Source organism: Trachinotus anak, unplaced genomic scaffold, assembly GCF_046630095.1.
Source record: "Trachinotus anak isolate AG129_WGS33_773 ecotype Australia unplaced genomic scaffold, CSIRO_AGI_Tana_v1 ptg000004l, whole genome shotgun sequence".
Taxonomy (NCBI): domain Eukaryota; kingdom Metazoa; phylum Chordata; class Actinopteri; order Carangiformes; family Carangidae; genus Trachinotus; species Trachinotus anak.
The window spans coordinates 18,267,457-18,289,168 of NW_027273855.1; the positions used below are offsets into that span (position 1 = coordinate 18,267,457).

Consider the following 21,712-nt stretch of genomic DNA (forward strand, 5'->3'; position numbering starts at 1 on the left):
ACCTGTGTGTAAACGTGTGCATGTGTGTGGGTGGGTGTGCGTTCATGCATTGTGTGTTTGTTTGTGAGGATGTATGTTATGCAGGGATAAGTCTGATTTGTGTGTGTGATTGTGTGCATGGGGCCGGTGGAGAATGTTGCAACATTAATCTGCTTGGCACCGACTCTGCTGTGTGTTGGCACGGTTCTCTCTTTCACGCAGACAATGTCAAATACCTGTCCACGGGAGTCGGTGGCCATCCAGACAGCCAGAGGAAGCCTGGATTATTGATTCATGAATATATCTGGATATATCTTCAGTGTATAAATGATTGTATAGATTCGATCATATCTAACTTTTATAAGGAATTTTCCTTTCAGTTTTGTTGAGCATTCTGGGGAAATTTGATAGTAAACAGCATAGAGTTGACATGAAACGAGGGGAGGTGACATTCAGTGACATCCTTAGGTGAATTCAAACAGTTAAAGGAATAGTTTGATATCTTGGGAAATACCTTTGCGTGTGTGAATGGTAAACATGTAGCTTCAACCTGTTAGCTTAGCTTAACATAGAGACGGGAATCAGAGGGAAGCAGCTAGCCTGGCTCCAATGGTAGCAAAATCTGCCTGCCAGCACCTTTTTTAAGCTCATTAATTAAGATGCTATAGCTAGGCTAACCAGCTGCTAGCTATTTATTTTACAGACATAAGATACATATTGAGCTCATCTAAGGCTCTAGGATGTTACTGCTCTGAGGCCAAGAAATAGTCAAACAACCTCCCCGTAAAACTGCAAATTGACATTTTTACACTTTTTTTGTACAGATTAAACAAACAAGATATAACCTGCTTCCAGTCTTTAAGTTACGCTAACCAGCTGCTGGTTTCCAGCCTTTTAGTTACATGGAGTGGTATCAATTTTCTCATCTAACGCTCACCATTAGAAGTAAATGTGTATTTCCAGCCATTCCTTTGACTGGTGTGCATTAAAGCCCTAGGGCATCTCTTCCTCTCATATTTACAAAGCAGATACAGACATACATCATTTGTACAATGCCAGAAAAAAAACTTGATGCAGTCTTTGTTTGCACCACTGACAAATGAACAACAGTTTCAGTCTGGAAAAAGCTGCTAAAACAAGCTGGCAGTAGTGAGCTGGCCCATCGTTTTTGCTCAGTGCTTTCAGAGTCTAGACAATACAGCTCTGCAGCCCCAAAGACAAACTAGAATCGTTTTGCTTTCTCACCAGCTGCTTAGTTCCATGATTTGTAGTCACACTGTGATCCAGCTTTATGTCTTTTCCTCTCAGCGTAAGATTAGGAGGTTTCATAGATCCTCCGCCTGCTATCTCTCTGTCCCCCACTCTGCCTGTTTTTATCCCTTTCCTCTCACTGTCTCGGTTTCTCCGTCTCCCTCCTTCTGTGTCTCTCTCAAGCATGCTAATGTCCTTCTTGTTGCCTAGGTAACTATTATGGGACCCCCAAGCCGCCAAGGCAGCCCATCATTGGGACAGTGATTCTCAGTGATGCAGGCTCCCAGCAGTCCACCCCAAAGCGCACCAAGTCCTACAATGACATGCAAAACGTCCGAGTAGTGCCTGCTGACGACGACGATGACGACCAGGCCACGGAAATGAACAACAGTTTTACAGGTGAGGGCGTTGTGGCACCTCTCCAGCCTCTCTGTGTTTGCTGAAGTTTCTGCAGCTTTTTCTTTGTCACTGCATGTGTAGTGTTCTCCATCCGTGCCGTGTTTGTTCTCAAGGGGACGCTTGTTTAGGAGTGTCTCTGTATACATGTGTGTGCCCAAGATTAAGGATAGAGAAGGAGAGAGAAAAAGTGTGTATGTTTATGATCCTTTCCCCGTTGTACGGTGTCTGGCAGTTACATCATGTCTTTGTGATGCTGATTCCTCTTTCTGGGAGCCTCCAAACACTGCCATCTGCCTGCGAGGAGGGGTGTATTGGGGGAAGAAGTAGATAACAGGCTTCACACACAAGATTCAACATTTTGTCTTTATGCCACAACCCTCACACCCTCTCCCACCTGTATCTTATTTTGTTACTTTTCCTAGCCTTAGTTTACCAAATTCCCTCTTGCATGTGTATGTGTTTGTCAAGCGTTATTATTTATGCCTCAGGTGATAGTTGTATTTCCATACCAGATTGTCTCAACACATCCAAACAAAATAGTCATCTGCATGTAAATGAATTACATAATATAAATAAAAGAAGAAAACAGGTGATAATATTTGCCTTTTATGCCAAATCTTGTATTTCCCATTTTTCCGCCTCTCCTCTTTCCTGTTTTTTGAGAGTGATAGATGGTGTTTTTTTCTGCTGTGAATCTATGCCCTCTCTGTGTCCCCCTGCCAGGCAGCCAAAGTGTTGAATTAGCATTTGATCAACCCTGAAAGGGCCACGGAAGTGGTAGAGGACACTGGGCCAGAACTGGGGAGCAAGTGGGGATGGGGGTTGGGATTGCTAGCTTTAGAGGAAAGAGGCTTATGGGTGGAGAGGTAAAAAAAAGGTGGGGGTCAAAAAGAGTTTGGGAAAGACTGTTGCTGAAAGAATTAGCATATTCCTGGGGCCCTTTCAGTACACTAGAAATGGGCGGGAGTCAAATTTAGGATGGGGGAGGGGGAAGTGCAGGGAGTCTGGTGTGTTTCAAGTTGCATGTCTGCTCATTTTATTCTTCTCTTGCATGTATGAGACATAAACTGTGTTTTTGCTCTTTTTTTGTTGTTGTTGTTGTTGTTGTTGTTGTTCTGTGTTGTGCCTGTTGTGTTACCCAGGATCCTTAGTGCGTAGTCTCTTCCCCTCTCCTTTGTTGTGCACAGGTAACCCTAACGACCAGGACGAGAGCCGTGGCGGCATCCTCCGGCCGTACCCCGCACGTGACAATGCTCCATCCTGTGGTCTGAACAATGCAGTCACCTCCACCGCAGACAGTGGGCAGCAGACCCTCGCGGAACCGCAGGTCTCTCCAGAAGACCCGCTGGGACCGCTGCCTGAAAACTGGGAGATGGCCTATACCGAGAGCGGAGAACTTTACTTCATAGAGTATGTATTGGCAACCTGCAACACTTTGTGGTTTAATCTGCTGCACGCCCACTCTAAGCACTGCCTGTATAAGCATTTATCACCATAGCTCATTCCATAGTTGGTGTTTTCTGTATTTTACCTGCACTATTATCCCTTTTGTTCGTCCAGTGGCTTGTCTTCCCCCATGATTTGGTTTTTAGGCCTCCCCAGCCAACCTGCCCAACCCCCTGGGTGCCACTGCTTTCCTGTTAATCCCTGCATGTCCCGATCTCTAAAGGAGATCACATCCTGATCACCTGACTACCTCCACCTCTCTGTCCCCTCTGCAGCACGGCAAAGGCACACCACCAGGACATGGCTATGCATTTTCAGAGCTTGTATGTTCATTTCTGCTATCACTGAATTACAGTATGTTCTTGTTTAACAATGGAGGGAAAAGTCAGGTCGCTTATTGTTTGTTTCCTGCCTGTGTCGCTCTGTTATTCTCATTTCTCTTTGCAGCAGACGCCCTCTGTCCTCTGTAAACTTGCTGATGCGGTTTACTTTCTAATTTTTATTGATGCATTCCTGTGCTTCTGCTATGCTTTTACATGTCCGTTTGATGGCCTGTGTTGAATTATTCTGTCGTTTCTTTTGTTTCCTCTCAGCCACAACACAAAGACCACATCTTGGCTGGATCCTCGGTGTAGAGACAAAGCCTCCAGGCCTCTGGAAGAGTGTGATGATGATGGTAAGCTGCTACATGTTGTTTACACAATAAAAGTGTGCATTCACACTACTCTGTAGTGGTTCAGGACTCAGTAGGTGGTGCTTGAGGTCTCAGACATGAGGTTGTTCATGAGGCTCAGAGTTTTGATTGGATTGGATTGATTTGTTGATTTGGTACGTGAGCCTACAGGTGCCATAATGAAAGCTGATTTTGTGTTCTTTTGCAACTGCTGTTACAAAAAATAACATATAATCTTCAATTATATAATAAGTGTTTGAGAATTTCCAAATGACAGTTGACAACTTCAGGTTTCAGGGGCACATGCTGCAAAATTGCACCATCAAGTGGTGAAACTGAAAGTGGCACACTGCACTTCTCTTATTTGCTCAAGTGTTCCTTTAGATGTTGTTTCATCCTGTTGATATCAGTTCTGAGACTAAGGGGTTTCTGTTTCCCTATTTGCCTTTCTCTGGACTGTCACTTCATTCTTTATTTACTCTTGATTCCTCCATCCCCAAACCACCTCTCCTCTGCTATCCATCTCTTTTCTATTCTTCATTTTGTTATCTTTGTTTCATCTTGCTTTCACCTTGGAGAAGAAGGGATACATACGGAGGACCTGGAAAGTGATTTGGGTAAGATTTTTTTTTTGTCTAAAATTGTATATATAATGTTGTATAATGTACCAGCTTGCACTCTGGATGCTACAAACAGTTACATGATAGATGTTTGTGCCAGCTGCAGAAAGCAGTGGTGCATATTGATATTTGGTGGTGGTAATGTGCTTTAACAGCAATATGACTGCAAGCTGTTGTAAACAGTATAAGTTTCATTAAGACAAAAGGAAAATAAATCAGGAGCAAAGATCCAGTATGTTTCTAGGCCTTAAGGACACACGTGTTTCTTTACTGAAAACACCACAGGGCAACTTTAAAGCATTAGAGACTGTAATGGCTTTTCTCCAGACTCCTGCAGAAAGATGGCTTGTGTTTAGAGATGTCTGTGTAATGTCAAAAGTGACATTTTTGGCAGTTGGATTTATCACATTTCTTGTTCTGCACTCCAAATGTCTCACTCTAGAATTTCAGCTTAATAATGGAGCCTCATATCATTAATTGCGCACATGTATCACTGTGAGATATCTCTATGCGGTTCGGTTATTTATTGTTGATCATAACTCTGCCTTAAATTCTAACATCCATACCCAAAGATTGAGCCTTTGTGGGTGTTTGTATAATTGAATTCCTTTTCTATATAACAAAAGCACTGTTCTAGTACTCATCGATCATAGCGTGACTAGCAGGAGATATTTGTCTTGAGATGCACAAAAACACATCTGGAATATGTTACGCTGAGAACTTAGGCTGATAGATGTACTTGGAGTTGCTTCACAGACTGGCAAATGGCTCAGCTGCCGACTCTCGTCCCATATGCAGGTAGAACAAACAACCTTGTAATGGAATGAGAGCTCATTCTCAAACCAGGCTTTGAATGTCTGGCTGAAAGCCTTTATTACTGCTGGCTGCTCAGATGCAGACGGTCTGTGATTATTGATTGTGAAATCCAGTCTCCTATAAAAGTGTTTACTGGACTTGGGAGAAACCCACAGTAACAAAAGGAGGTAATGTCTTTGTCTGAAATCAAATAGAGTGAGGTGGAGAAGTGAGATGCCAACATGTTAATGGGAATGTGTTGGTTTAATAGGCCTTATCTGTCCACCTGTTCCCATGAAGAGTGGTTAGGTGTATGTACAATGTGTATGGCTCTGTGAGCATAATAGTAATAATTAGCAGATTAAGAACAATATGCCGACAAAGATAGATGTAAGCTCTTCAGTTTTTTACATTTCCACACTTGTGGTGACCTGTACTCTATTGTAGACTTGTTTCAAGTTGTGTTGTATCTTTGTTTCCACAGTTACTGTGAGATTGTTTAGTCCTAATGAGCAGAATAAATTTAATGTAGGCAGCTGGAGAGTGATCCAGGTCATAATCTAGTTTATGCAAACACTTGCAGCTATGCATGTCTGGCATTTTGACTAGATTCGTAAACGTGTGCAACTGGCCCAGCTAGAACCCTTTGTACCAAATGAAGAGCCAATTTGGGCTCGGTTCATTATTTGTTTAGTAATGCAATAAATTAGACATTTTAAAGGGAGCATTTAAGCAGAAACCAATGCTAGAATTTAGGATATATAATAGAAGAAAAATAGTCTTAAATGATCCTGTTGTAAAATAGTAAATACCTCAGGTTATTTAGTTCTAATTTCTTCTGACATTTGATCCCATTTGTGCATTTTGACAGGAGAATTCAAAACAGCACAATGCAGTGCCATAAAGACAAAGTCCTGATGAACCATGCCTGCAAATATATACAAAACAGTACAGAAGATCCAATCTCTTACTTGAAAAAAAAAAGACAGAAAAGTAAGGTTAGATAAGAAAATGTGATACAATACAATATTGTATACAACATGTGTGCAGTACTGCTGTAAATGTTGTATGACGTCTATGTTTGCTGTGCTGCCTGTTTTGGAAAGTCAACCCAACCCCCCTCAGCTCTGCTAATGACTGAGGTAAAATGTCTTGTAAAAGTGTTGTTTTTCTGTATTTAATGGTGCCTTCTGTATTTCAGAGCTGCCTCCAGGATGGGAAAGAATAGATGACCCAGTGTACGGGGTTTATTATGTAGAGTAAGTTAATCACCCTACTGATTCACAGAAATGCAAAGAAAAGCAGGGTTTCTCCAAATTAAAGATATGTGCCTGTTTAATTGCACAGACTGATCCTATATACTGCAACTGTCATTTTCTTTCTTTTTTTTTCGCTAATCAATTTTTACCCCTATTGCCCTGTTTTCCCTCCGTCTGTCTCAGTCATATAAACAGAAAGACACAGTATGAGAACCCAGTGGTGGAGGCGCGGCGTCGGAAGATCCTGGAACAGCAGCAGCAGCCGCAGCCTCCAGAAGGTGAGCGGTATATTCGAGGTTCGTTTCCTGCCCTGGCACGGCACCATTTCTTTCTTTCTTCATGTCTGTGAGTGTCATGTCCTTCTGGTTTGTCCAGCGCTCTCCCGGGTTTGGGCCAAGCTGCTTTTCTCTGATTTCAACCTCAACTCCCTTGTCAAAAAAATCTGTTATTCACTAAATGCAAATCTAGATTCTCATACAGATTTCAGTTTTAACAAAAATAAAGCTGGCCCAAGCCCCGGTGTCGTCTTGGGTGTTTAGATTTTAATTTATGTGATTTTTAAAATCATAAATGCTATATATCATTTTGTATTTGATCATTGTTGCTTTACCATGGAAAGATGAGGAAGAGATTTTCATTGAGGTATCTGAGGAGTCCTGTGAGGCTGGGAGAATTGCGGGGCAGGTGCGAATTGAGAAATATTAGGAACATACAGCTCATTGAGGCAATCAGTTTACTTAAAGACCCTCAGCACTCAACTGACGCAATTTGCATCAAAAATTGAACTCCTTCTTGGGGTCATGACTAAGATCTGAACAAACAGACATGATAAATGTCCATAAATCCACTTTAAATCATTGTTTTAATAAATCATTGCAAACAGATACTGCTAATAGCTAACTCGATATACTTTTGATGATGCCAGATTGCCTAAATATAAAGAAATATAGGCTACAAAAGCAGATCTCAAGCAGCCCGTAGCTAATTGACTCTATGGCAAAATTATACTTCTTGTTTACGTCCCCTAGAGCCCCCAAATTATGTGGATTGTATTGAAGTAAGATAAACAACAATTATAGAAGTGCCAGAATCCATTAATATGAACCTTTTTCCATGTTGCATTATCAATAGTATGAGGGCTGTACAATATCTACAGGAGTATCTCACATTCAGTAAATAACAAAAGTGGAAGTTGCTGTAAATGAAGAGCTGATTATACTGAGGCATAACAAATGAATCAGATGGCAAGTGTTGACAGTGTGTGCTTTAAGCTCTGTGTTTGTATCTGTGTTGCTGTTAAGTGTCTATGTGTGTGTGGCATGTAAATACACCTTTGTGTTGATTGGATGTGGGTTAACGGGTGTGTGATTGCGTCCGTACAGAGTGGATAGAGGAGCACTCCTCAGCAGCGGCTCCTCTGGCAAACTATGCTCCAAACCACCTGGAGACCTACAGGGACCCGCAGGTGCCACCAACTCTACCTCCCGGCCCTGCAGGAGTCAAACGTAAATTTTGTTTCTACAATCTGTACACACTTCATTACTACTGCTTGGCTTTTCTATCATGTCATCCTGAGAGGAACCCTAAGAAACATCATGTAGTTCAGATGAAAAAAAAAAGTTTCTGTCACTAAAAACCCTGCTGTAGTTTGACTGATTTGTTTACAGCCTTTTGACATTATGTGTGAATTTCCTCTGATTTTTGGAAATTTCTATATGTGGACATGAGAAGCGAATGCATGTCAAATTTTCCAAGCTGTCCATGCTTCAACAAACGCCTATAATAACTAGACCAATCAATCAGCTGTGCTGGTGCTTTGACCTTCAACATTTGAGGAATGAGCTGTTAAATTCTAACCTCAGGGAGACAAAATTAGGTAGATGGGAAATTCTGAATGTAGAATATATGGATGAAAGCACATAGTATAGTAGTTTTAATAGTTTTTTTCTCTGGTGCCCTGCAGGAGGGAAGCCTTTCTTCACAAGAAACCCAGCAGAGCTGAAAGGAACCTTCATCAACACAAAGCTGAAGAAGAGTCGTCGCGGCTTCGGCTTCACTGTGGTTGGAGGTGACGAGCCAGATGAGTTTCTGCAGATCAAAAGTTTGGTGCTGGACGGGCCCGCAGCTGTGGATGGCAAGATGGAGACAGGTGCAGTGCATAACCATCATCCACAGGGGGCACTGTTTTCATTCAACAACACACTGTAGTGTCTCAAATACATCCATCCATTTTCTCTGATACTCCACCATTGCACAACTGTGGGCTGATGGCAGATAACACCAACAGTGTAAAATTCAATTTATTTGATAGGTAACTTTAAACAACTTTAATACTGCTTTACTAATGGTATACTTTTTCTTGGTGCAGGTGATGTGATAGTCAGTGTGAATGACACCATTGTACTGGGCTACACCCACGCTCAGGTGGTGAAGATTTTCCAATCCATCCCCATCGGTTCCATGGTGGACCTGGCCTTATGCCGTGGCTACCCGCTGCCCTTTGACCCTGATGACCCCAACACCAGTCTGGTGACCTCAGTGGCGATCTTGGACAAGGAGCCTATCATCGTCAATGGACAGGAGACATTTGACTCGCCTTCCAACCAGGCTGGACCCATTAACGGCATGAGGGAGCCTCGGCCGCACAGCCCCTCAGCTGAGGTGGCGTCTAACGGTTCGCACGGCTACTCTAGCGATGTGGTCACCCTGGCCTCATCCATAGCAACCCAGCCGGAGCTGATCACCATACACATGGAGAAGGGAGACAAAGGATTCGGCTTCACCATTGCCGACAGCTTGACGGGAGGAGGGCAGAGGGTCAAGCAGATAGTGGACTATCCTCGCTGTCGTGGCCTAAAGGAGGGAGACATTCTGATGGAGGTCAACAAGCGAAATGTCCAAAATATGAGCCACAACCAGGTGGTGGACCTGCTGAGCAAATGTCCCAGAGGCAGTGAGGTCACCATGCTCGTGCAAAGAGGTATGTATTACACCTTGATGTCAGATATTTGTCGGCAGGGGTGAACAAATAGATGCAGCAACTGAAGTTTTGAAATGAAAAGGTGTGTGATTAAGGACACAAAAGAATGTACTGTTATCTGCTGAACTGACAACAGCTTGAATAGTTGGCATGGAAAGAGCGGCACAATGAGAGAGCAGGAGAGAAAAGTGAGGAAGAGAGTGGGCGGCAGTTTGAAAATTCTCTGACTGGATGGGATGAAGGTAAAGGGACGATGGGCTGAGTTAGCATGGCAGAGGATGAGCAGATGAGTGTGGGACGGAGTGGGAGGCTGGATAAAGAGGCGTGATGAATGAGAGGGGAGGGGAGGAGGAGCACATTAGGTCAGGGACTCGGATATGTTATGAATACAGATGCTGCTTGTTGGACCCCAGAGAGCTTGTCAGTCTTCACGTTTGCTGTTCTCTTATGTTGCTTATATGATAATTTGGGTATTGTGAAGGGTGTGACTATTCATCATCTCCTCAGGATGTGTTTTATTTTCAAATTGCTGTACCTGGAATGAGTAAGTGTGAGGAGATTAGGGCTTGCGTTCATGGAAACAGAAACTTACCGGTACTCGGTGGTTCTGTTATTCTGCTGTTTTTATGTGTACTTTTGTAATACGTTGCTAATGCTGATTGTTAATGGTGGATGCTGCTTTGCTTAGATTCTCAGCTTTCTTACTACTACACTGTGCCATTTGTGTTCCTACACATTTGGCCTGGAATGACCCAGAGATAAATGTTTCTCTCACTGAAACATCAACAAAACAAATTGTTTGCCCCAGAGTAGAGTGTCCAGGCAGACAATGAATGACATTTGAGGTCCCTCATTTGTGTCCAGTCCTTATTGTTGTTAAATTGCTGTCCATATCAGCTGACCCAGAACTATTTTAGTGGCAGGTTGGAATATGCACCCTACATCAATTATGCCCTCTAATGAGTTGACCTTGTGCACTGCTGCTGGAATAACACTGCTGTATTGTGTTAAATGTCAGCATCATTATGGGCCTGTGAGTATGTGTGTGAGAGAGAGAGTGTGATAGGGATGCAGGGTAGTGTTCCTGTTACCAGGGCCTAGAGCGAGAGGTACGAAGACAGCAAGAGCAAGGCAGAGAAGAAATAATGGAGAGAAGTGAGAGGGAGGCTACAGGAAGTCACAGGGGGACCGACGGCAGCATGGATCATCTCTGTTAACTCATTATTGAGTGGCCAGGTGGTGAGGGACAGAAACTAAACACACAGGCAGCCAGGGGGTCTGTATTTAGATGAATTATGGTGCTATATTAGCGATTAGCTGTAGGGGCTGAGTATACCTTGAAATATTTCCAGCGGTCTGGATTCTCACTGTCTCTATTACATTACATTAAATCACATCACATTAAAGGCAAAAACTGCCCAAAAAAATAGTGTAAAAAAAAAAACAAACTGGGAATCTGAGTAAGCATTCCACAATCCAAAACATTCGTTCTGCATCACACTGTGAGACATGTTCACCAACTGCTGATTCAGAGCTTTGGCTGTAGCAAAATTCCTACAGTGTCAGAAATTTAGGTCCAGATTCTCACTATGTGACTACCCTCACAACAATACATCTCCCAAAAAAAAATCTGAATATGATTGACGAAATGATGCAGGATAGACTGCATGGCGACAGAATAAAGTCTAGGGGAAAAAAAACGTGTGTGCACACAAACCAAAACTGGTGTGTGTGACTCTGGTAAAGAAGAAAACCTTGCAGAGCTTCATTTTAAAGCACAAGAGCTACACAGATGGATGACAAGAACTGATAACCTGCCTCTGCTCTTATATTTTCTGTTTACAAAGTAGCACTACAAATTCACCACACAACCTGAAAAGACTCAAACTAATATTGTACAGTCACAGATTGTGACCATGATTGTATTAGTCCCACCTCGCACACATGCCATAAAGATGAACAGTTGCACAGTTTAAATGTACCCTTAGTAAAATTACAGTATTATTACAGCGATTCTGAAGTCCTCAACACTCCTTTATGTCATTGTAAACTGAATATCTTTGGGTTTTGGATTGTTGTTCAGACATTTTACAGACTAAGCTTGTAATAGATTAATCCAAAATGTATACAACAGATTAATCAGTTACAGACATAATCATTAGTTGCACCTGTACTCTATAATAACAGTTCTTGGGACTGAGATTTGTGCATGCCTTTCTGTCTAAGAATAATGCAGTGACCTTTCAAGTGATCGCTAGCAGCTAGCGCATAGTCATTCACAACAACAATTATGGGAGCAAAGAGGAGCGAGGTAAGGCAGATAAGAGGAGAGAGCCAAGGATGAGAAACAGGAAAACTGGGGATCATGTTTTGAGAAAGTAGAGGTGGAGGATTAGAGGAAAGAGTGTGAGATTTGCTGAACAGCACTGGAAGTTCAGCTATGGGAGCGTATGTGAGGGGATTGGTTTAGAGAAGTATTGGCGGATGAGAGGAGGAGGATCAAGGTGGACTTCAGCTGGAGGAGAAGAAGCCTTAATCTGTTCATCTGTGACTCATCAATCTGCGCTGTCTGACTCTGAATCAGCAGAGTCTGTTATTATAAGAGGGCACAAAGCACAAGGTCAAACAAACAGCGTCACAGTGATTTCCCACAGTGACTGTTATATTCCAGTTTCGTATGAGCTTTTGCAGTAGATTAAGTTGTGTCACAGTGTTATAGTCATGCAAAATGAATAGTTGAATGAAGATAATAGTTATGGCCTCATATCCTTCAAAATGTCAGTACCACTGTAAAAAAAACAAAACAACAACCTTACACTGTCTAAGTATTCTTTCTGAGATTCGGTTGGCTGGATTATCAGACATGCATGGAAAAGCGAGAAAAGATTATTTTATAAAACTACAGCAGTTCAACCATTTACTCTTGTAGCCCAGGAGGCAGCATCGCTCTGAACTGAACAGTGTCAGAATACTGAAGACTAACCACAAGCAGATAGACACTGCCAGTTCAGAAGCTTTGCAAGTAAAATAATGTCCAATGTGTTTTGTCACACGTCATTTTCAGAAGGCTGTAGTGCGTTGTGCCATTACCTTAATGTTCCATGTTATGGCAGAAGAGTGCATCTGAAATGAACACAGCCACATTTTGGCTTTCGGATTGCCCAATAAATGGTGTCTAGGTTCGATTGTGTGCTTGTCGAAAACCTAGAAGGGAGAATAGCGACATGTAATTTTTGCAATGGAAATAGGCAAGAGGTAGAGTAGGTTGTTGTGGTAATGAGAGAAATAGCTGCTAAAGAAATGTGTAGTGACAGAAAAAATTTTGTGCAAGCCAAATGGGTTGTTTTCAAACCTAGAAGCGGTGTCTTTTATAATTTGTGCTTAAACATCTACTTCAAACTGCACAAATTCTAAAAGGTCTCACGTGTGGAAATATATAATTTTATTAAACACTTCCCCGGCTTAGCCTTTATTAACCATCATCTGCAGTCAACCAAAATGTGTTGAGTGAGTGTGACATGCAAAATTCAGTTCTTTAGTAAATTGGCAGAGCACCTGCACTCCAAGCACTTGCATGTGTGAATTTATATGTGATAAAAAAAGGATTATTTCCATGCGCTTTCTAGTCTAAGGCATGTTATTATCCAATAAAATTTTAAAGATAACATCTGGTGTTCTCACACACAGGATCCTCTCCTGTAAAGGAGGCCAGGCCAACTATGACTCCTCCATCTTGTCTTCCCATCGTTGTTGCCATGACAATCGTGCACAGCTCTCCTGTCCCCTGAGAGACAGAGAGAAAGAAGAGAGAAAATGAAAAGATAGAAGGAAGGGAAATAGAATGTAGAGGAAATGAAGGTAGAGGAATGAAATGTGACGATAACAGATGACGAGGAAGAGCAATTCAGAGTAGATGAAGGCATGAAGACAACCAAATAATAAGACATTCTTATTAGTAGAGCAAGAACAAATGTGTACTCAACAAAATGAAACATTACTCATGCTGTGCACCCTCTAACAATATATTAACAACCTGGAGGAATGTGTTTGCACGTGGGGGCTCTTTGTAGACTCACCAAGGCCACAGTTTCAACTGCATATTGGAACACCAGGCCATTCACTATGCTGAGCCATTCACTGTGCCCATTTTCCTGCATTTTATTGACACGTGCGCCCCGGTGCTGCTGCTCACCAGTGAAAGCAAGTCTTCGCATGTTTGATTTCTGAAATTCAATCCATATGAGAGTAGTTTTTTTTTTGTTGTTGTTGTTTTTTTTTGATAGACGGGGCACATGGCAAGGATAATCAAGTCATAGGTCTTACCCACTCCTTTGTTGCCAGTATTTGCTTGTACACAAATTACAAAAGCAGAAACAGTGATTGGGCATGTGCTTATATTGCTGACTGATTATCAAAACGTGTTCCCTCAGAGGCTGCATGTGTGTGTGTTTATGCTCTCTGCCTTTCGTGTTGTTCAGTAATTTCCCCATTAGCATACTTGTTTGTAATTGTGCTAGTTATTATAGGCATACTTCACTGTCTACTGTAAAAGAAGTAGAGGAAGCAGCCTCCTCCACACTGATTATCAGAGCCAGGTTAGGTCACCATACTACTGACAGCACTCTCTTTCACTTCCAATTTGTTTATTTCCTCCTCATTTGAAGGATAATGGACACAGTCTTAGTCATTCTGGTAAAAGGTTGCCTCAGTAATAATAAAATCAGGCCTTTTAAGCCAGTGTTGCATTCTTAGTGATCAATTCACTCTTTTAAAATGGAGCAGCGTTCTGTGGAGCAGAGCTTTACCGTCATTCAGCAGCTTCAGCAGAGTAAAAAATATCAGGATTATGGCACGGCTGCATAATATATATATATATATATATATATATATATATATATTTGTGTGTGCTCGTAAACTCACCCTGCGTGCATAAATGAAAGCTCACCTTCTTGCATACCTGCCTGTGCTGTTGTTACATATGTATAGCATGCATGCATATATGGATGCTTCTGCAGAGTTGCGTGTGTGCAGGAACATGTGATTCCCATATTTCTCTCACCGAGCTTCTGTTGCTCATAAATGTTACATTCAGCTGGATTCGATCAGCTCCGAGGTACACATATACATCAGCGTCACAATGCCAGAGTAAGTCAAGCAGATTTAAAGACTGCATCATGAATGAAGGTGCGTTCACTTGTAAATCAGCTGTTTTTGCTGACACAAGCTATAGTGGATTAACATAGAGATGGGGTCAAACTACATCAATTTCTTGAATCTTAATTCCCCTTTCAGTTCCACACTCAAATTTATTTATTTATTAGCTGTAGTTGAATTCAATTTGTATATGCTTAATGCTAATTATGTTGATCTCATTGCCAGTTTGAAGATTTTTAGAGGTTGTTTCAAAGAGAGAGGTTTCCATTGGCTTTCCGCACTGTGTAATTTAGGGCTCCAGGGTCACATAACCTGCTATTGTAATGGGAAACACTTATTATTGACATCTGACCTTCTGATGTGTGTCCTTCCCGGGTCAGACACATACACACACACACACATGCACACAAACACATTCATCAGCACGTCAGCACCTGAGATGTTCCACTTGCTCCAGTAACTGGCACCCCATAATCTGAGAGAGAGAGAGAGAGAGAGAGAGAGAGAGAGAGAGAGAGAGAGAGAGAGAGAGAGAGAGAGAGAGAGAGAGAGAGAGAGAGAGAGAGAGAGAGAGAGAGAGAGAGAGAGGGAGGGAGGGAGGGAGGGAGGGAGGGAGGGAGGGAGGGAGGGAAAACAGAGAGGATAAATTATGAATCATGTAGAGAGAGGGGCTTTGCAGCAACAGAGAGTTTTAACATTTAATGATTTTTTGCCAATGCAGCAGAAAGAACCTAAGATGGATGCTTGCATGTTGTTGCATGTGAAACATGTCACTGGAAACTTCCATTAATACCTCCAGTAGGTTTCTTTCCCTGTGCATGCTGGGTAGGAAATAATGTGTTTTCATCGGCCTCAATAGCAGAAATGAAGGCGAATGAGGCTGTAATGGATCAAAGGTTGGGAATTAATGTAAATGTGGTGTACTGTTGCTGCTGCTCACTCCTCATATTTAACAAAGTAGACTGCTGCCAGTGTACACAGAACTACTTGATTGCCTTGGCAACAGCAACTCTTTGTCCCAATCCTGCCTCATGTTGTTCGTGCATTCATTTGTCTATTTTTGTCTCAACATACGCTTCTGTAGTAAGTGGCAGGAAAAAGAGCCTCGGGAAGAGAAAGGAAATTTCTTGGAAAGTGGTGCATCCTCTTTCCACGTGTGTGGTAAATAATCAGGTTAAGTCCAAATGAATGGCTTGGTGTTAATACCGCATGTCTGATGTAGAGAAACCTACACAATGAATGAGTTCCTGGGTTGTGATGAATGTGGAGAAAAAAAAGGCATTTAATTGGGAATGAGGATTATTCCTCACACTGGTATGCTGTGAATCCTCTCCCCTGACAACTGGCTCCAAGTATTAATATTTCATTAGCACAAATGAGATTGATCTCCTTTAGTGACTCTCTACAGTATATAAGAGAGAGGGAGATAGAAACAGATAGAGCGAGAGCAAGTTACGGTGTATGGGAGAAGAGGAGGGGGAGGGAACAAGAAAAAAAAGGCAGGGAGAGAATCTCAATGTAAGCCTTGAGCAAAGCAGAGGAGTAGAGAGGAGAGGAAAGAGCTGTGTAGTTACTCAGAAGATGTGCATGGTACGGCAAAAGCTCAGGCTTTCCTTTGATATGAAGCTCAAGCTGTTGAGCTCCTTCTCAGTGGGTAATAGTTGAGATTCTGCTGGAGAGGTTGTGTTGGAGACAGCTGGCGAGCAGTCTTGTGGGGGGTGGGGGGGGGGACCTGTAGCTTGGACCAGCAGTCCAGGGCTGCTGCAGCATCAGTCAGCCTGTCTAATGCAGATAGATCAGGTGCTCCTCTTCTAATAGCACGGGTGAGAGCGCGGAGTGGAGCGGGATACAGCACAGGGGGAGGAGATCACTTAGATTAGCGAGCAGCCTAGTGCAGAGTGTTGCTCAGAGAGAGAGAAAGTGACGGAGAGGAGGAGGAGAAGGAGGAGGAGGAGAGAGAGAGCCGGGCCAGTTGCGCTCTGCTCTGCAGCAGGAACCAAGGGTCCATCCGTTCGTCCTGGGGAGTTTTTGAACAGTGGGGACAAGGGAAGAGCACCGCAGGTCATTAATGCTCTCTCTGTCTCTCTGCCGATGTTTTGCAGGAGTGGTACCAGCCAAGAGGAGTCCGAAGCTGGTGGTGAGTACTATGATCTTCAGCTCTTTTGTGCGTGCATGTTCACTCTACTGAGTGAAAGGAGCGCTATTTAAAGAACAAAAGACACAGAGATATGATATCTAACTCTTGCTCTACTGCTCTGCACCCAGAGCTTCAGAAATCTTCCAATGTTATTCTGCTGCCACCGTTCCTCTTTACTTCTTTCACAGTCTGCCGCTTTGACTTTTGCTACATTCTTCTTTCTTTGATTGTTTTCCATTTCTCGCCTGTGTTGCAATTTCTTTGTTTTACATCCTCTCTCTTTCTCTCTACATTCATCCACTCCTGCCACGCTGCCATCCTGTGACTGATTAAGCATAGCCTAGGCAGAACAGTGACCAGCTGTTGGAGAGGGCAGACAGCCACAGCTGAGGGATGATGGGACAGAGAGGCATGAAGCAAAAATAGGAGAAGGGATGAGGATGAGAGAGGGGAAGACCAGTGTGGAGCTGGTTTGTCTAACAGCAGTTAGTCACTATGATAGCCCACATTACAGAGGACGCACAGAGGCTAATAGACAAGGAGAAGGGCGCAATGATGACAGAGAGGGCCGGAAGCAAAGAAGAGGGAGATTGGGAAAGCTGGAGGAAATATTGCAACAGATTGCAATGTGACTCGTAGTTGTGATGGATAAGGAGGATGGGGAAAGAGGGGGAGACAGAGGTAGAAAGACCAGATCTGTGAGCAGTGGGTGGGGGGGGGTCTCTCAGTTGCAGTTATTCAGGAGTTTAAAGAGCAGACGCCTCCTCATTTTTACGACTCATCTCAACTGATAAAAAAAAAAAAAAAAATCAATAGCTTTAAATTACTGTCACCCTATTTCACTCTTGGAGAGCTGGCGAGTTATAGTAGAAGGATGGTTCCCCTGGACAGGCTCATCCAAGGTCAGTGATGGGTTCAATTCCCACTACTTGAGTGGAAAAAAAAACCTTGTCCTCTGTCTCTTGATCAACATTAAAAGCCCTCCCCTTAGCCGGCTGGATATTAGGATTAGGATTAGTTTGAAATGGTAACAGTCAGAGCTGTGGGTGTCACCTATTCAGGTCACATGGCGCAGTGGATGGAGGAGGGGTGGGTGCTTTCAGGGGGTCGGGCGGGACCAATAGTGGTCTTGCCTGACTGTCACTTTGAATTAGCTTTCCGCTGAGGAAAAGCCAGTTTTTCCCTCTCTGTGTTATGTCAGTGAAATGTCACGCTGCATGCGACTTCGTGTCAGCCCAGAACAACCATTTTGCCTCCAGTTCAGAATCTAAATAGATGCTCACAGTAAACTCCCATATGCAAGAGAGACTGTGCTGTCTCAACCCATTAAGCAAGTCTCCATTGATCAAATTCTGCATGGCTGTTGTCCTCATTAAGAAGCATTACTGGAATATTTGGCCCTTCTTCTCATTCGGAGTGATGAGTGAGACATTGGGAGACAGTGCCATCACTTCTCTGTCATTTCGTGCACTACTTTATTATTCATATCAGATAGAAAATGATTCAGTTGTTAGTGCCTTCTCACAGTCAGTAATTACATTTTGCCAGTAAGGCTCATTTTTCGTAAAATGTTTTTTATGTGTATCTGCAAAAAATGATGTGCTAATATGTACATTGTGTGGTTGCAGAATCAGAATACAAAGATGACAGAAAACCTAGCAGAACAATAATAGGCCATTAAAAAGTCATGGTGTTCTATTTGTTTTCCAAGCGGGACCAAAAACAGCACTGCAAAAAAAAAATTTAAAATGCAGGGGGCTTTATTATTGAGGGTGTGTTGATTCAGGCAACCCTCACACATTGAATTGGGATTCAGTGAGACACATCTGTTAGTCAGGACTAACACATTACTATCACAAGGTAAACACTAGAAATACAGTGTTCACATTTTTTTTTAACAGCCTTCAATTCAAATGTAAGTCAAATATTCGATCTGGAATGACATGTTCAAATGACCTGTTCGAATTCAAAACAATCTCTACTCTAGAGTTTGAAGTAATTTGCATTGCGGTCCAGTTTGACCCATTGTATGCCCTGTTGACTTATCAGTGAACTGATGAAGGACAATATCACGACACCAGAGCATCTAAGAAGCAGTGTGTGGAGGTAAATTGGATTCTTAGCTGTAGATACCAAGGTTACAAAGATAAGACAGCTTGATATTATGTTTGAAAACAAATCAGGAGCCAGTTTGAATTTCTTCAAACTCAATTTATTTTAAAACGTAACAGGCCTAGTTCACATTACAATGTAATTTAAAAGAAATTTACCCTGCATGTAATTGATTGTTCACCAGTGTTTTGTCATTTGATGCTGTGATGCAGCAAAAGTTGGGCCAGGTTAAATTATTTTGCTAGACAACCATGCTTTTTTTTTGTTTGGCTTGTTTTGAAGCCTGTTTCCTCTCTGAATAGTGTTTCACTCCTTTTAAAATGGTATTTACCGTAGCGTTCCCATCAGTGTTTGGGGTCTTATGTTATATTGTGGTTAGGTATAGAAGACGTAACAGGTTAGGGTTAAGGCAACGTTGGGGTGCTGTTAACCATTTCATAAGATTACTGTTTGGAGTTAGGGTTCATGTTTGGTTCAGATTTAGTTGAGAGGAAACACACAGACAGGGAAACAGTCTTTGATACAACACCATGAACGCTACATTGGCATCCCTGCTGTGTCGTGAGACCAGCTTCACTCAAATAAATGGGGAGGCTTCTTCACGCAATGCCAAAGTTGGTCTGAACACATGGAATATTTTCAGTGTTAAACCGTCTTCTTCTTAATTCACTGCTAAAACAACATATTATTTTACGCTAATAACTGAAAAGCACTTTAATACTTTGAGTACTTCTCTCCTATCCACCAGGGCTCTTCTTTGCTGTTGAGATTTTATAGTGTGGGTTTCAAAACAGATTTTACACATTTCTGCCTCAATTGAGACCGGCCCTGATTCTGTTTCTATGCACTGAACCTTGTAAAATAAACAAAGATTTATGGGATTTTAAAAAGCCAATATCTTTATTCACTAAAATTCCCTCACATTTCAAACTGTCTTTGTCTGGCAACCATGGAAACCAACTCATTTCTCCTCACACTCGAGCAGACGTTTTAGTGAGAGATGTTCTACTGCAATGTCTAAAAAAGATGACCTTGGTTGCTTTTTCTTTCTTTGTCCTCCATCAACACTTTTCTCACTCATCTCTTTTCCACTCTATCTCGCCCTTATCACTGACTCACTTATCACTCTCACTTTTTTTCTCCTCTGTCTGCCCTCTACCTCCATCTTCTGCTTATATCCACCCCCATCCTTCACACACATACTTCACACACCTCTCCGTTTTCTGTCCACCCAGCACCAGTTAGAGAGGAAAGACAGCCAGAGCAGCTCCCAGCACAGTGTGTGCAGCCATCGCAGCACCCACACTGATTCTCCCAGCCACCCACCCTCTGCTATGCCCAGTGAGGCTGTGGCTCCCACTCCTGCTGCCCCCACCCAGCCTCTGCCAGGCCTGCCCCCTCAGGACCCTGCAGATGGCACCCTCACCCTTCAGAAGAAGCCAGACCCCTTTAAGATCTGGGCACAGTCCAGGAGCATGTACGAGAGCCGACGTGAGTAGAATTCAGTTCTGTCTTATTTTAAGAATTTGAAGGTTTTGCTGACTTTAGAGTTTAAAAGCGTTTAACCTTCTGTATGTGTTAATGTGTTCTGTTATATCTTCTACATTTATAGTAAGCTCTTTGTGTTAATTTAAAAGTCTACTGAATTGTTTTGGGTTTAGATATAGAGGTCAGGGAAAATGTTATTTCAACATGTAACTGCTAGGTTGATTTTTTTTTAACTATAATATCCACTGATTGAATAGTCAGACCCTTTTTGATGAAGTGAAAAGACATCCTGGAAACATCTCTGATTGACTTGCTTGGAGTGCATCTGCAAATTGTTAATTTGTGGAGATGTTACACAGAGTTCATGACCACAGGATACATCTCTGTATGTATGTGTTTGATAAACAATCGTGTGCTTACTGAGTAATAACCTATCCAATGACAAAAGATGCCTTTAAGAGGAAATTTTCCTTGAAAGCACGCAAGTTCTTGCTTATGAGTGGTGCATGTGTGTGTCAGTCATACACACATAGTTTTTGTACAAAATACAAAGAACAGCATGTATGTGTGTTACTGCACGTCATCCAGTGTGGAGGGACAAGCAATAGTTCACCATTTAAACCACTTTGCTTTGAAGTTTAAAACTGAGGGCACTGACATTATCAGCAGCCAAACAGCTAGTCACTGTACAGACAGAGTACCCAAAATGCAAAACTGGAGAAACAAAAACTAGGCAGCCAGTGTGTAAAACTCCTCAGTATCATTTGCAGTCATGGCCTATTCTTGCATTATTCATAGGGAACCACAACGAGGGTGTCAAACCACTTATTTTCTGAAGAGATTCTGAGAGGGTGGCTGGATCGTCCAAAATAACTGGCCCACACTCCTCTTCTGGCAGAATTACATCTTACCGACCTCCTGTGCTCGTACTGGTGGTGATAATTAAGAGGAGACTAGGTCAATATATGCTGTGAAACACAATTCTGTGCTGTAAAAGATTTAATTGTGATTGTAGGGAGGTAATCTCTATGGGAGGACTGCTGTGTTAGCTCGTTGCGCACTTGTGATTGTTGCAAGCCAGGCGTGCAGGTCGTGCTCATGCCGTGCATCGAAGTGTTGGTTAATAATCATGGCTGCCTGTAGAATCTAGGACTGCTGCTGATTAAATATTAACTGGGCCCGTAGAGGGCTGCTTTAAGCTGCTGCTGATTGGTATATCTGTTTGATAACCCCTGAAGGAGCTGCAGCCCCTTTTTTGTGTCAGTGGGGGAGGAGGGGGAGACACAATGAAACAAGAAAGGGAGAAAGGAGACACAGAATGACAAAGAGGCCCAGATTCTGTCTGTATTTTCATGTGTATTCATGTGCATGCTGCCACGTTCACTCTGGAATTTGTGAGCAGCTCCATCCATGCATCCA

At 42.5% G+C, this 21,712-nt stretch overlaps 1 protein-coding gene across 15 annotated transcripts in view; it reads left to right on the forward strand.

Moving 5' to 3' along the window:
* LOC139620744 (membrane-associated guanylate kinase, WW and PDZ domain-containing protein 1-like) overlaps positions 1–21,712 on the forward strand; it is a 91,172-nt gene that overhangs the window by 55,020 nt on the left and 14,440 nt on the right. For 5 of the 15 annotated variants that reach the window (XM_071476572.1, XM_071476559.1, XM_071476562.1 and 2 more), the window contains 12 exons: positions 1,441–1,629; positions 2,772–3,039; positions 3,351–3,398; positions 3,669–3,751; positions 4,327–4,365; positions 6,365–6,422; positions 6,606–6,718; positions 7,805–7,927; positions 8,386–8,571; positions 8,791–9,402; positions 16,659–16,693; positions 20,041–20,296. In XM_071476572.1, coding sequence (XP_071332673.1) covers positions 1,441–1,629; positions 2,772–3,039; positions 3,351–3,398; positions 3,669–3,751; positions 4,327–4,365; positions 6,365–6,422; positions 6,606–6,718; positions 7,805–7,927; positions 8,386–8,571; positions 8,791–9,402; positions 16,659–16,693; positions 20,041–20,296 — 2,010 coding nt within the window. The remainder of the gene's footprint in view (positions 1–1,440; positions 1,630–2,771; positions 3,040–3,350; positions 3,399–3,668; positions 3,752–4,326; positions 4,366–6,364; positions 6,423–6,605; positions 6,719–7,804; positions 7,928–8,385; positions 8,572–8,790; positions 9,403–16,658; positions 16,694–20,040; positions 20,297–21,712) is intronic. The other 10 variants (XM_071476574.1, XM_071476561.1, XM_071476573.1 and 7 more) reach the window with 8 other exon arrangements.